Raw genomic sequence first — 14,046 nt, 5'->3', positions numbered from 1 at the left:
TATGGAGCAAAAATACTTTAACAACCTTTACCTTTAACAACTGAAATGAAATCAGTTAATCTTTGAGTCCAAGTGGCAACAGATCAAAAGTTAGTTAACGGTGTTGAGGTATCACGTTCAAGAGGCCAAATCATATTACTTGAGGCGACCTTGACCTTGCCTGTTGACCGGGAAAATCTAGTCAATTAATCTGTGAGTCGAAGAGATTATGTGTGCCAAATTTTTGGAAATGCACATGAGATGCTCCTAAGATATTATTATTACATTCACAAGGCTTCTCATCAGGTCGTTGTGCAAGATTTTATTAAATTCTTAAATACCCTGTGGGCAGTTGTGATATAATACATTTACAGGAAAGTTAGGTCACCTTGACCTTTGACCCCCAGGAACCCAAATCTATTCAATTCACGTTTCAGTCCAAATGACATTTCATACAAAATCTGAAGAAATTTCATGAAGCCAATCTTAAGATACCATGTTTAAGAGGCCAACAAAGTGTTTTGGGAGTTCACTGTGACCCAACAATTTTATGACTCTAATCTAGCTGTTCGTCAGATGCTGTGTTCAAAGACGTTGACCTTTGACCATCAAAACCAAATTAGTTCGGGGGTATAATTACAAAATTTGCACTTGCCGCTGACTTCAGGGTACAAGGATGTGGCCAAACATTGTGTCTGAAGCAGTTTGTATGATAACAGCTGTTGTCTGATGAGAAAGCCATAAGACGTTTCCTCCTTTTACAGTTCCACCTTGCTACAGAGCAACATAATTCAACGAGTTTACATTTGTGTTCGGCTTCGTCTCTTCCAGTTTTGCTGAAAGTGTTCAACATCACTCTCATGGAAAGTTCAAACAATCCATGTTCCCAAATGTGTGTTGTCCGCCACTGTGACAATCCACCAGATAGAACTGTCGATTGTTGAGGCCAATGACGATTGATAGTTTCCTCACCCAGGTTAGGCAATAATTCATCATGAAGTCTGACCGTGCATAATGTTCACCACATTAAACATTTCTGTTTATCTTGTTAACACGCTAACGGGTGGGATGGCGCGGTCGACATTGTTTCCACTGTAGTAGCGTTAATATTTAAAAATTATCTACTAGCCTGACTGTTATATTGTATACTGTGTATTCCTGTATCAGCATGTCCTGCTCTATTTGATATAGCTGTAGACAATCAAATAAAATCTTTCTCAGCTGTTATTAAACCTAATTCACCAACCAATTAAGTGGTCTGCACTATGGCTTAAACTTCAAAAGGGAGTGCAGAACGTCTCTGCTATTGGCTGTGGTGTTAGAAACTGAACTCACAGCTCATCACCCACCAAGTCAAACTCTATCAAGGCGCGTCCTAGTCTTACCTGGAAATGAGGTTATTAGGCGCACCAGCTAGACTCCCACCATGCTGCGCTCTTATCTGCTGCACTTTGTCACCAGCTATTAGTCATTAATTTGAAAAATATAAATCCATCCCAACTCCACCAAGCACTGCTCCTTCTTCCATTCCTCTAGAAAAAAGGTAATGAAATCATCACCATGTCTATCTTTGTGTCATATACTAGCTACTAATTGTAGGTTGTTGCATTTTATAACATAATTTATTATTGTATTTAAAAAAGGGACTTTTTACATTTTAATAATTGGGAATCTGTCGAAGTACATGAGGCTAAATGTGTATCTTAAAATATATTATTTTGTACGAGAAAAAAGTATCAAATTTAAAACTACATAAAATACAAAAAAACATTAAAATAATCCAGTTATCATAATATTGTAATTGTTTCAGCAGGATCTTATTCTATTAGGGTCATCTCTGCCGCAGCAAATTGTTGGACTGCCAAGAAGAACAATGTTGAGACTCCTCACAGGTAAAATCATTCATATATTCATTCATCATCATAATAATAATAAACAAAATAAGAAAGCGAAAGTTGTGATCTGATGGAAATATGTTCAGACTGAGAAAGGATTTTTTAAGGAAAGAACACAAACCCTATTCATATCAATACTTTGTACCCAGAATGGTAGATACATATAAAGAGGACAGTAAGGATCATGCCTAATAAACATGCAAACAGAGTAGTGATTTGCATGAACCAGTTGAGAATTGGATTAAGTTGTATGGATTAGGTCAAAAATTATATTTTAGTAATATCAAATTATACCTAGACAAAACTATAATAATGATAACAACAATAAAACATTTATTAGTATGTATTTTTATACATCGTTACATTATATACTTGTATTTTACAGTAATATATTATTTTATATTGTTTTGAATTAACTAGTAACTTTATTTTCATAGTAGTTTTTCCTGCTGATTGTGTGGTAACATGTGAACACTTGATGATTGTTAATAAAAAAAAATCTGTGTTCATATAAATGAAATGTATTTTATTTGTTATAAATAAAAAGGTAGTAGTGTGAGGTTAACTTTACAGTGCATATATTTAAACAACGATGGATTAAATGTTTTAATAATTGTGATAATGACAGTACCATTGTGCAAACAATACAACACGTTTTTAGTAGTATATTTCATATATAAATCGCCAATAATAAATAGTATAACTTCTTAATTTTTCTTTCATATTGTCATTCTGTTTTACAGCAGTTGGTCTTCTGCTTGCTCTGCACACTGGTAAGCATTTATTTTATGACAGGTGTTGACTGCTCCTTATCAAACTTTCAGTTCAACTACACGTAGATTCAAGTGTCTCTGATGTTGTGCCTCTTTGTTTAGCGTCATCCAATAAGCTGGTGTGCCATATGACCAATTGGGCCCAGTACAGGCCCAGCATTGCCAAATTTACTCCAGACAACATTGACCCCTTCCTGTGCACCCATGTCATTTATACTATGGCCACCATCAACAGCTTCAACCAGATCAGCCCTGTCGAGTGGAATGATGAGCAGCAGTACAATCGACTCAACAACCTTAAGAATGTGTGAGTTTACAACAGTCTTTGCAGCCAGCCAGCGTGGACACCAACATTTAGCTGATATAGTTTATTTATGATTAAAGCACACAAAATTCAGTGGCAGTATTCAATATTTGCTGTAACGTCATCACATAAAATGTGGCATACATTTGATGTCTTTACTTGAAAGCATGAAGGAAATTTCAAAATGATTATATGGTAATCATTTGACATCATTAATGCAAAGGCCACTGTTTGATAATTTTCTCAACTTTGAAGTAACTGGTTATTTAGACGCAGCCTACCCTGAGCCCTGATGTATCTGTGTGTTGTAACTTGCTCACAGTCAACAAGTGTATGTATACAATATATGAATTGAGAACAATAAACGAGTGGGCTAATATGTCAGCGAAACACAGGACAGTCTCCTGTATGAAATAGTTCATCAGAGTTGTTTCTTTTCATGGTGACTGTTCTACAAACTTAATTGTGTATATAGCATTGTAAACATGACCACAAAGGTCCTTGGACCTTAACAATAGTACTTATTTTTAACCCCAAACAATCTTTTCAAATACCTGTCTATTATTAATACCATGACGAGAATGGTCCAGTGAGCTAAAGTAAAGCTTCTCACTATTGAAGAGGAATGTTGTTGATATATGTTCTGGGGCAAAAGGTTAAGTAAAGAAGTGAAATTTTGTCATCAGCATAACTATGTGATGTAATAATGTCTGCTTTTAGCAATCCAGCACTGAAAACTCTGCTGTCAGTTGGAGGCACAATCAATGGAATGAGCCCGTAAGTTTAAATATGACGCCAGTCTCCTACACACATTCCCAATGTAATTTACACTTATTCAGCTCCGACATCTTATCCCTTCCTCTACTACTGAGTTGCAAGAATGGATGTCAACGTTTATTTTCTCAATCCCACCAGATTCATTGCCATGGTCACCAAGTCGGAAAGTCGTGCAGCCTTTATCAAATCTGCCATCAGCTTCCTGCACACCCATAACTTTGATGGGCTAAACCTTGCTTGGGAATATCCAGGACACAATGGCAGCTCAGAGGAAGATAAGGGGAGGTTCACTCTGCTGGTCATGGTATGCATAGTCCCCATTTGACAATCAGACCTCCATTTAAATTGATTTATAACATGCAATTAAGGTATCATGCGTGTAAACTTGCTAAAGAACAGTGATTATGTGATTTCTGATTTTAGCAGTCATTCGATTATTGTAATTGCAAAGGACTTTGCTTGCAGAAAGTTAGAAAATGTTGCCTTACTTTGAGCCCATCATTGTGCTTATCTTTAGAGGGGAATCTATCTTGATTACTGATCACCACTGTAGCCTATTTTGGTCTACAAGCAGATGGGTCCACATGGAGCTTTTTTCAAATCCTACACATAAAGTAGTGGTGTTGAAGTCTTAATTCCAATATAATAATATTACTGCTCATATTTTAGAACTCACAATATAAAACAAAATGTCAAATTCATAATGAAAAACACACAGAACTGAACATGGGTCAGCCAGTGATAAATATTCTGTAATAAAAACTATTATTTTAGCGTTGTGATGCACTGGAAAGGACTGGAATGTCAATGTGTCGGCCCACCATGAAATATTTAAAAAGTCATTCACATTCCACAGAGAATGAATCCCACTGACTTTAGTGATCCTGTTTGAGACTGACTTCTGACCTCAAGCCTAATCAGCAGGTTAAAAAAGACTAATATGACTATTGGATAGTGTGCCATGGACTAATAATCAAGGTCTCAAGAGGATGTTGGCATACTAGCATACAAAAAAAAAACAGTGTTGTAGTTGGAGACGGACATAAGCAATTTGATGTGAAGGATCTGAGGTATTTTGTCCATTGTGCCTACAGGAGCTGTCCAAGGCATTTGAGGCTGATGCCAAAGAAAAAAGAAAGACAAAGCTGCTGCTGTCAGCCAACGTTGCTGCATTACGTCCCACCATTGACAAAGCCTATGAAGTCAGCAAGATTTCTCTGTAAGTTTGATTCCACCTGACTGAATTTTAGTATCAGATGTAAGATATAGTAATCCAATGGATACTAATACATTCAAGTAGACCAGTTCTGCTTATAGTGAATTACAGTTGGTAGGAAATATGATAAGAAATAAATGGGAGCCCAGTGTTCACTGAATGGACAGATATCCAATATACCAATTTTGCTCGTATTCTTAGTAGGTAGAAAGATTTGTTGTTTGCATTTTACACAATGTTCCACATCAATGATGACATATCTTCTAAAAATAAATTCCTTATAAACCAACAGGTACTTTGACCTCATCAATGTCATGAGCTATGATTACCATGGAGACTGGGAGGCAGCTACTGGACACAACAGCCCATTGTACAGGAGCTCTGTGGACTCTGGCTCACACATTCATTATAATATTGTATGATGCACACAAACTGCACTAACTCTTTGACTTTAGTGTTCATGTTCGAGAGTTTGTGTATATTTAAAAAATATATATATATTAGACTTAAAACGGATTTTGACCTTTCAAAAAAATGAAAGTGGGTGTCAAAAAATGTTCGACAATAATGTTCAACATATAGTTATGTGATTCATTCCCCTCTCAGCTCTGATTTAGTCACCATTCCAGTTTTTTTGCTACTCAACCTATAAAGAAATAAAATGAAGTGCTACAAATTGGATTTATAGTTAATCAATAGCACTAGCAAATATTTTAATTTACAGCAAGGCATTTGATTCAATGTTAATATAGAAATAAATATATATTATTAATCTTGTTTTTTCCTTTCCTTATTAGAATACGTCTATTTCCCACTGGTTGGCTCAGGGAGCACCAGCTGAGAAGCTTCTGTTGGGCTTCCCCACCTACGGGCGAACTTACCGCCTTAGGAGTATTGCTTCTGGACTTGGGGCACTAGCAAATGGCCCTGCAGATGCTGGGCCCTACACTCGCACTGCTGGCTTCTGGGCTTTCTATGAGGTTTGGTTCATTCAAATGATACTCAGCTAAGTTTGTACCGGAATTAAATAATTCCTCAATATTAGCTCCTGTGTCTTTGGGCACTGAAGTGTGCTCATTGATGCAATAAACATAACTTAATCAGACTAAGATCTTCTGAGATCCTGCTCATTCTGTTGTAACCTTTTATGTTCCTGTGGCACTAGATCTGTGACTTCATCTCAAGTGCTACTGTGTCATGGATCTCTGAACAAGAGGTTCCATATGCCACCTTTGGCAGTTCCTGGGTGGGCTATGATGACAAGCAAAGCTATTCTTCTAAGGTAACCAGGTGCCAAATGTTAAAATAATGTAAATTCTCACTCCTGTGACCCGTGATCAAAGGTTCTGTCATCTTTTATTTTTTTTTATAAACCTAGATCTAGGTCTATTAAAGGTGCTGTTCTTCTTATCTTTTTAACTGATGTGGTTGTCCTGTAGGTCCAGTGGATGACTGCTAACAACCTTGGAGGTGCTCATGTTTGGAGTATGGACATGGACGACTTTGATGGATCGTTTTGTTCAGCTGGGGCATATCCTCTCATCAACCATCTCAGAATGTCAATGGGTATATACTGTCGCTCAAATTGCTCAGAAAGCCATTTCTGCTCACTAGGATGCCTTTGATTCTATGATTGAATAGATTGGCCAGTCGCAATCAATGAAAACTAACTTGCTCACATACTAGTAGGGTTATTTCATCATTCTGCCAAAAAGAGAAGACTAAAAATTATTATTTGCACAATGTTTTTATAACATTTCCTTTCATACTTCTGTCTCTGCAGGCTTTCCCCCAAAACCCACCACCACCCCATCCCCCACCACTACCAGGGATGCCGTGGTCGACTTTTGTCGTGGCCGCCCTGATGGGCTTTATGAGAACTCTGCTGATAAGACCACCTACTTCCAGTGCTTCCTGGGAAACACCTACCTGCACCGCTGCCAGTCCGGACTCATCTACTGGGACTCCTGCAAGTGCTGCAACTGGCCCTGAGCCAAAGAAACGCGAACAGCAATATCTATACTAAGTCCATGATGTACAAGAAAGCAAGTTATATTTCAATAAAATTGTTGAAAAATTGATTCACCTCATGGTGCAACAGGAATATAATATAACCCATTGAGCAAAGTCCTGTCTCATTGTAATATATATAAACAAAATAAACAGAACCTTGTGTCATAACCAGATGAAAGATTGGCCTTATTTTTTTCATTCTTGTGAAACTGCTAATGTTGCTTGCATTATAAAATTGATAATTCTCCAAATTATTTATTATAGGTAGAAAAGGGCACAGGTGTATCTCCATTAATAGTAACCCCTTGACAATACAATATTTAACTGATTATGTGAAACTCGACTTTCCCTACATTGCTGCTACAACCCATTCCTGTAGATACATGTTCCACAACATCAGGGAGACTTCCCCTTCTCTGTCATAAGGCAGCTCTGGTTCTGGTCCAGGCTCTGGTCATCTCATGCCTACTCTACTGCAACTCCTTCCTGGCTGGTCTACCTGCTAGTGCTATCCGACCTCTGCAGCTTATCCAGAATGCAGCAGTTCGACTGGTCTTCAACCAACCTTAGTTCTCTTACATTACTCTGTTTCAAAGCATTAGTACTTTCTTACCGTACTGTGAACCGATTGGGTCCAGTCTACATCCAGGACATGTTCAAACCGTATACCCCAAACCATATATCCTCCACTCTGCTCTGCATCTGCCAATTGGCTTGCTGCTCCCTTACTGCTTGTAACTACCCACTCAACAAAATCCCGACTGTTTGGTGTCCTGGCTTCCAAATCGTGGAACGAGCTCGCCGATGACATCAGGACAGCAGAAAGTCTGTACATCTTCTGCCGCAGACTTAAGTCAAATCTCTTCTGACTACACGTTGGTTAATACAAAAATAAATATTCAGTTTAGTTGCACTTATATGGCACGTCCATGTAGCACTTGTAGTTTGGCTTTTTTGAAGGAGATCGTGCTTACTTGATTCTTGCTTCGGGATAGCAAATTTTGACTGCGGTTAACAATTAAAAAGTGTGTTTAAGATATACAAATTCTTACGTGTTTTAATGATAGTTAAATTTTGAACCCACAGTTTATGTGAATCATGTTCTATTGACTATATGAGACTTGCCTGGTTTTCTGTAAGTTTATTTTATATAAATTTAACAGAACACCCTTGAAACATTGTTTTAATTTTCATTAAACTTGATACATCATAAGATGCATAAGGAAAGTATTAATTCTAATAACTGTCAAAGGTATGTGATTAATTCAAAATGTTGACATCAATTTTGTTCTTGACATATTACAATACTACTATTACAATGTTGTTATTGTTACTTTATACCACATGTTCATTAAAATCATGAGATGAGAAAATATATAATGCAGTTGTAAATCAAGGTAAACATGATCTTAAATATCAAAAGATGAATCTAGAGTGCTTAATATGTAGTGACTATAAATACAGTAATAGTAAAATATACAGTAAAAGTTTTAGAATTAACATAGAACAATAGCAAACTAGTACTTCATGTTTATACGTTTCAGTATTTGATGCTCTCCTGGAACCTTCACCTTATCGTGGTGGAGAGGTTTGCGTGTCCCTATGAACCTGAGGGCTGTGTTGTCTGGAGCCTTGTGCTCCTGGTAGGGTCTCTCATGGCAGAGTGGTCTCAGGTGAGGGGCCAGACTAAGAATGGTTCAAAAAACCTCAATGAATAACGGAAGGAGAGGAGATGTGACCCACGGAGCCCGGTCGGGCGTAGCCCGAACAAACTACGTGGCACCCCCCCTCTCTTCATCCCATGGGCCCACCACCTGTGGGAAGACCCGTTGGGGTTGGGTGCGCAGCCACATGGGTGGCAGCGAAGATCAGGGGTCTCGACGGACCAGACCCGGGCGGCAGAAGCTGGCTCTGGGGACGTGGAACGTCACCTCGCTGTGGGGAAAGGAACCGGAGCTTGTGAGGGAGGTGGAGCGCTATCAGTTAGATCTGGTGGGGCTTACCTCCACGCACAGTCTCAGCTCTGGTACCGTACTCCTGGATAAGGGTTGGACTCTATTCTTCTCCGGAGTTGCCGAGGGCGTGAGGCGCCGGGCGGGTGTGGGGATACTCATAAATTCCCGGCTGAGCGCCACGGTGTTGGAGTTTACCCCGGTAGACGAGAGGGTCGCCTCCCTGCGCCTAAGGGTTGTAGGGGGGAAAACTCTGACTGTTGTTTGTGCGTATGCACCAAACAGCAGCTCAGAGTACTCGGCCTTCTTGGAGACCCTGAATGGAGTCCTGTATGGGGCTCCAGTAGGGGACTTCGTAGTTCTGCTGGGTGACTTCAACGCCCACGTGGGCAACGATGGAGACACCTGGAGAGGCGTGGTGGGGAGGAACGGCCTCCCTGATCTAAACCCGAGCGATCGTTTGTTATTGGACTTCTGTGCTAGTCATGGATTATCCATAACAAACACCATGTTCGAACATAAGGGTGCTCATAAGTGTACCTGGTACCAGAGTACCCTAGGCCGAAGATCAATGATCGATTTTGTGATTGTGTCATCTGATCTGAGGCCGCATGTTTTGGACACTCGGGTAAAGAGAGGGGCGGAACTGTCAACCGACCACCATCTGGTTGTGAGTTGGATCAGGGAATGGGGGAAATTTCCGGATAGACCTGGTAAGCCCAAACGAGTAGTGCGGGTGAACTGGGAACGTCTGGAGGAGGCCCCCGTCCTAGGTATCTTCAACTCACACCTCCGGCTGAGTTTTTCTGGCATTCCTGTGGAGGTTGGGGGCATTGAGCCAGAGTGGGCGGTGTTCAAAGCCTCCATTGCTGAAGCTGCGGTGGCTAGCTGTGGCCTCAGGGTCTTAGGCTCCTCAAGGGGCGGTAACCCTCGGACACCGTGGTGGACACCGGTGGTCAGGGAAGCCGTCCGATTGAAGAAGGAGGCCTTCCGGGATATGATATCCTGGAGGACTCCGGACTCGGATGCAGGGTACCGACAGGCCCGAAGGGCTGCAGCTGCTGCCGTGTCGGAGGCTAAGCAGCGGGTGTGGGAGAAGTTCGGAGAGGCCATGGAGAAGGTCTTTCGGTCGGCACCAAAGTGTTTCTGGAAGACTATCCGGCACCTCAGGAGGGGGAAACGGGGAACCATCCAAGCTGTGTACAGTAAGGATGGGACTCTGTTGACCTCAACTGAGGAGGTCGTCGGACGTTGGAAGGAACACTTTGAGGAACTCCTGAATCCGAATAACACGCACTCTATGTTGGAGGCAGAGCTCGAGATTGATGGTGTTTCGTCGTCAATTTCCCTGGTGGAGGTCACTGAGGTAGTCAAACATCTCCGCAGTGGCAAAGCCCCAGGGATTGATGAGATCCAGCCAGAAATGCTAAAGGCTCTGGGTGTTGAGGGGCTGTCATGGTTGACACGCCTATTCAACATCGCGTGGGAGTCGGGTACAGTGCCAAAGGAGTGGCAAACCGGGGTGGTGGTTCCCCTGTTCAAAAAGGGGGACCAGAGAGTGTGTACCAATTACCGGGGTATCACACTTCTCAGCCTCCCTGGTAAAGTCTACTCCAAGGTGCTGGAAAGGAGGGTTCGGCCGATCGTCGAACCTCAGATTGAAGAGGAACAATGCGGTTTTCGCCCCGGACGTGGAACTACGGACCAGCTCTTCACTCTCGCAAGGATCCTCGAGGGGGCCTGGGAGTATGCCCATCCGGTCCACTTGTGTTTTGTGGATCTGGAGAAGGCGTATGACCGGGTCCCCCGGGAGAAACTGTGGGAGGTGCTGCGGGAGTATGGGGTAAGGGGGTCTCTCCTCAGGGCCATCCAATCTCTGTACTCCCAAAGCAAGAGCTGTGTTCGGGTCCTCGGCAGCCAGTCAGTTTCGTTCTCAGTGGGTGCTGGTCTCCGCCAGGGCTGCGCCTTGTCACCAATCCTGTTTGTGATATACATGGACAGGATATCGAGGCGTAGTCGTGGTGGGGAGGGGTTGCAGTTCGGTGGTCTGAGGATCTCGTCACTGCTTTTTGCGGATGATGTGGTCCTCATTGGATCATCGGCTTGTGACCTTCAGCACTCACTGGATCGGCTGGTGGCCGAGTGTGAAGCGGCTGGGATGAGGATCAGCACCGCTAAATCTGAGGCCATGACTCTTAGCAGGAAACCGATGGATTGCTTACTCCGGGTAGGAAATGAGTCCTTAGCCCAAGTGAAGGAGTTCAAGTACCTTGGGGTCTTGTTCGCGAGTGAGGGTACTATGGAGCGTGAGATTGGCCGGAGAATCGGAGCAGCGGGGGCGGTATTGCGTTCGCTTTACCGCAGCGTTGTAACGAAAAGAGAGCTGAGCCGCAAGGCAAAGCTCTCGATCTACTGGTCGATCTTCGTTCCTATCCTCACCTATGGTCATGAGGGCTGGGTGATGACCGAAAGGACGAGATCGCAGGTACAAGCGGCCGAGATGAGTTCTCTCAGAAGGGTGGCTGGCGTCTCCCTTAGGGATAGGGTGAGAAGCTCAGTCATCCGTGAGGAACTCGGATTAGAGCCGCTGCTCCTTTACTTAGAAAGGAGTCAGCTGAGGTGGTTCGGGCATCTGGTAAGGATGCCCACTGGGCGCCTCCCTTGGGAGGTTTTTCAGGCGCGTCCAGTGGGGAGGAGACCTCGGGGAAGACCCAGGACTAGGTGGAGAGATTATATCTCAACACTGGCCTGGGAACGCCTCGGGATCCCCCCGTCAGAGCTGGTCAATGTGGCCCTGGAAAGGGAAGTCTGGGGCCCCCTGCTTGAGCTGCTCCCCCCGCGACCCGACCCCGGATAAGCGAATGACGATGAGATGATGAGTGATGAGTATTTGATGCAAACTTCACTGTAAGAGTAGAGTTCAAAGACTTGGTAGAGAAAGACACGATTTCTTAGCATTTTTTCCTGACAATTACATGCATATATAGCTATTCTTTTATTCAAGGAAATACAGTGATTATAATAGAAACCTCACATTGCATCAATAAATTAATGAAAATTAAATTCTTTAAAGTTTCAATGTAACTGAGCAGGAGGGTTCCTCCTCTGACCGATGAGTCTAATCTTTTGGCCGGCTAGGGCATTTGAGAGAGAGTGGCCAGTCTGGCTGCAGTAAAGACAGAGACATTTCTCCACTGTCGTTCTGTTGCTGTGAGCCCTCCCCAGCTGCATGGGCTCCTCACTGGATCCGGCAGAGGTAGAGAAGGGTACTGGGTCTGGTGCCAGTGAACAAGGTGGGGTTCTAGAGAGTGACGCTGGGGTTTGAAGGTGACATGCCCTCTACCTCTCTCTCTTTCAGAGCGTGTACCCTGTCGCCGCAAAAGCAAGTGACTTGCTGCCTCCTTGCCTCTAACTGGGTGATGAAAATCCTTTTTCATCTCAGCTTGAAATTGCTCAAAAGATAAATTGAAACGGGAGTCTCGTTCCCACAGTGCCCTGGCCCACTGTGTTGCCCAACCCGAGAGCAGACTCAAGCCAAAAGCTATTTTTAACTCGATCAGAAATGTACATGCGGTATTGATTGTCAAACAGCAGAGAGTACTGGAGCAAAAATCATCTGCAAGACCCCATCTGACCGGAGTAGCGTTCTGGTGTGGGGATGTGGGAATCACAGGAGACGACAACAGGTCGGGGCAGACTGTTCCTCTGAAGATAATCTGGGAGGTGAGTTGAAATGTGCTTTGATTTGAGTCAATGTGGCTCCAACGGAGTTCACTGTGTCAACCGGTTTCCCTTCAACACAATAACATGGGAGAGTTCGTCTGACTCTGCGGTGTCCATGGCTGGCCGGTTTGTTCTGTTACACTCGGGATTTGTTTTAGAACCCAGCGCAGAGAAAGAAACAGTCAGCAGGAGACAAAATGGGGAATTCAGAGCGGTTTATTTTTCCAAAACGCTGGATCTTTGATGTGGTAACTAAGGGAGAACATATCTCTGGGGGGTCGTCAGTGAGGAGGGAAGGCAGGAGGATTGATTGTTGTATCCTGGAGGAGACGAGGAGAAAGCACGGTGAGAACAGTGTATAACAACATGAGAAAGTACGAGAATTTGTTAATGAGTTAAGACCTCCTCATGCCATCTGTATCTTAAATTATATGGGGTCAATATGAATGTCTCTATTCTTTCATTGATTGATTGATTGTTGTATCCTGGAGGAGACGAGGAGAAAGCACGGTGAGAACAGTGTATAACAACATGAGAAAGTACGAGAATTTGTTAATGAGTTAAGACCTCCTCATGCCATCTGTATCTTAAATTATATGGGGTCAATATGAATGTCTCTATTCTTTCAGCTCAACTTTAATTTTTGTGAGAAACTTGGAATAAAAAGAAGTCTCTGCTCTCCCTGGTGTGGAGGCTATTATTGCCTATGAAACACAATCTTAGGGAATGCAGAACCTCCCTGCCAATTACACCTCGGCCCAAGCCAACATGGGGGAAATATGGGAGAAACAGAGAAGAGCTGGACCATGATGACATCTTAAAAGTTGAGGAAAGTTTTTGAGGGCAAATATACGACTGCCCCATCCACCATTTCCGTCTCACCCTCCATTGGATCTCCTTCAGTCCTCATCCACATCTCCAGCCGTCTCACCCTCATTTGCATCTCATGCCGTCTTACCCTCACCCACAGCTCCAGCCATCTCACCCTCACCAACATCTCCAGCCACCTCAACCACATCTCGAGACATCTCACCCTCACTTCCAGCTGCCTCACTGTCACCCGCATCTCCAGCAGTGTGTCCCTGGAACAGTTGGCATCAAAGTCCAGTCAGACACTTTGGAAAAGGTAATGGCAAATTATAAGTAAAATGATTTTTCTAATGTTTATTGCAAGTCATTTGTCAGCTTCTTTTCTTTATAGTGGTACAGAAGATGTGGGCTGCCGAAAAACCAGAGGTGTTGTCAACCAAGATGGGTCAATACAAAGTGTTTACACACAACCAAATGACGGCCATTTGGCAAGGGAAGAGCAAATGACTGAGGAAGGTAAGTGATAAAATGTGATTACACTGAATATTAGTAAGGATTTTTTTTATTCATGCTCCTTAACTTGTAGGCCTATATGATTGTTAGG

The 14,046-nt window shown here is 42.8% G+C and overlaps 1 protein-coding gene across 2 annotated transcripts; it reads left to right on the top strand.

The window, feature by feature from the left end:
* The first annotated feature begins 1,466 nt into the window (after nucleotides 1–1,466).
* chia.1 (chitinase, acidic.1) lies at nucleotides 1,467–7,128 on the top strand. Of its 2 annotated transcripts, XM_062412188.1 has the most exons (12): nucleotides 1,467–1,522; nucleotides 1,793–1,871; nucleotides 2,618–2,647; nucleotides 2,750–2,954; nucleotides 3,672–3,728; nucleotides 3,867–4,032; nucleotides 4,823–4,947; nucleotides 5,237–5,360; nucleotides 5,742–5,924; nucleotides 6,110–6,226; nucleotides 6,384–6,510; nucleotides 6,728–7,128. In XM_062412188.1, exons 2-12 carry the CDS (start codon nucleotides 1,853–1,855, stop codon nucleotides 6,934–6,936), a joined length of 1,362 nt encoding a protein of 453 aa, XP_062268172.1. In that variant the 5' UTR covers nucleotides 1,467–1,522; nucleotides 1,793–1,852; the 3' UTR covers nucleotides 6,937–7,128. The 2 variants fall into 2 exon arrangements, with proteins under 2 accessions (XP_062268172.1, XP_062268179.1); XM_062412195.1 differs by lacking the exon at nucleotides 1,467–1,522 and having other exon boundaries at nucleotides 1,790–1,871.
* Nucleotides 7,129–14,046: the final 6,918 nt, after the last annotated feature.

This window comes from Platichthys flesus, chromosome 2 (assembly GCF_949316205.1).
Source record: "Platichthys flesus chromosome 2, fPlaFle2.1, whole genome shotgun sequence".
Classification (NCBI taxonomy): domain Eukaryota; kingdom Metazoa; phylum Chordata; class Actinopteri; order Pleuronectiformes; family Pleuronectidae; genus Platichthys; species Platichthys flesus.
The sequence above is the reverse complement of the archived record's forward strand: the minus strand, read 5'-3'. Positions and strand labels throughout refer to the sequence as shown.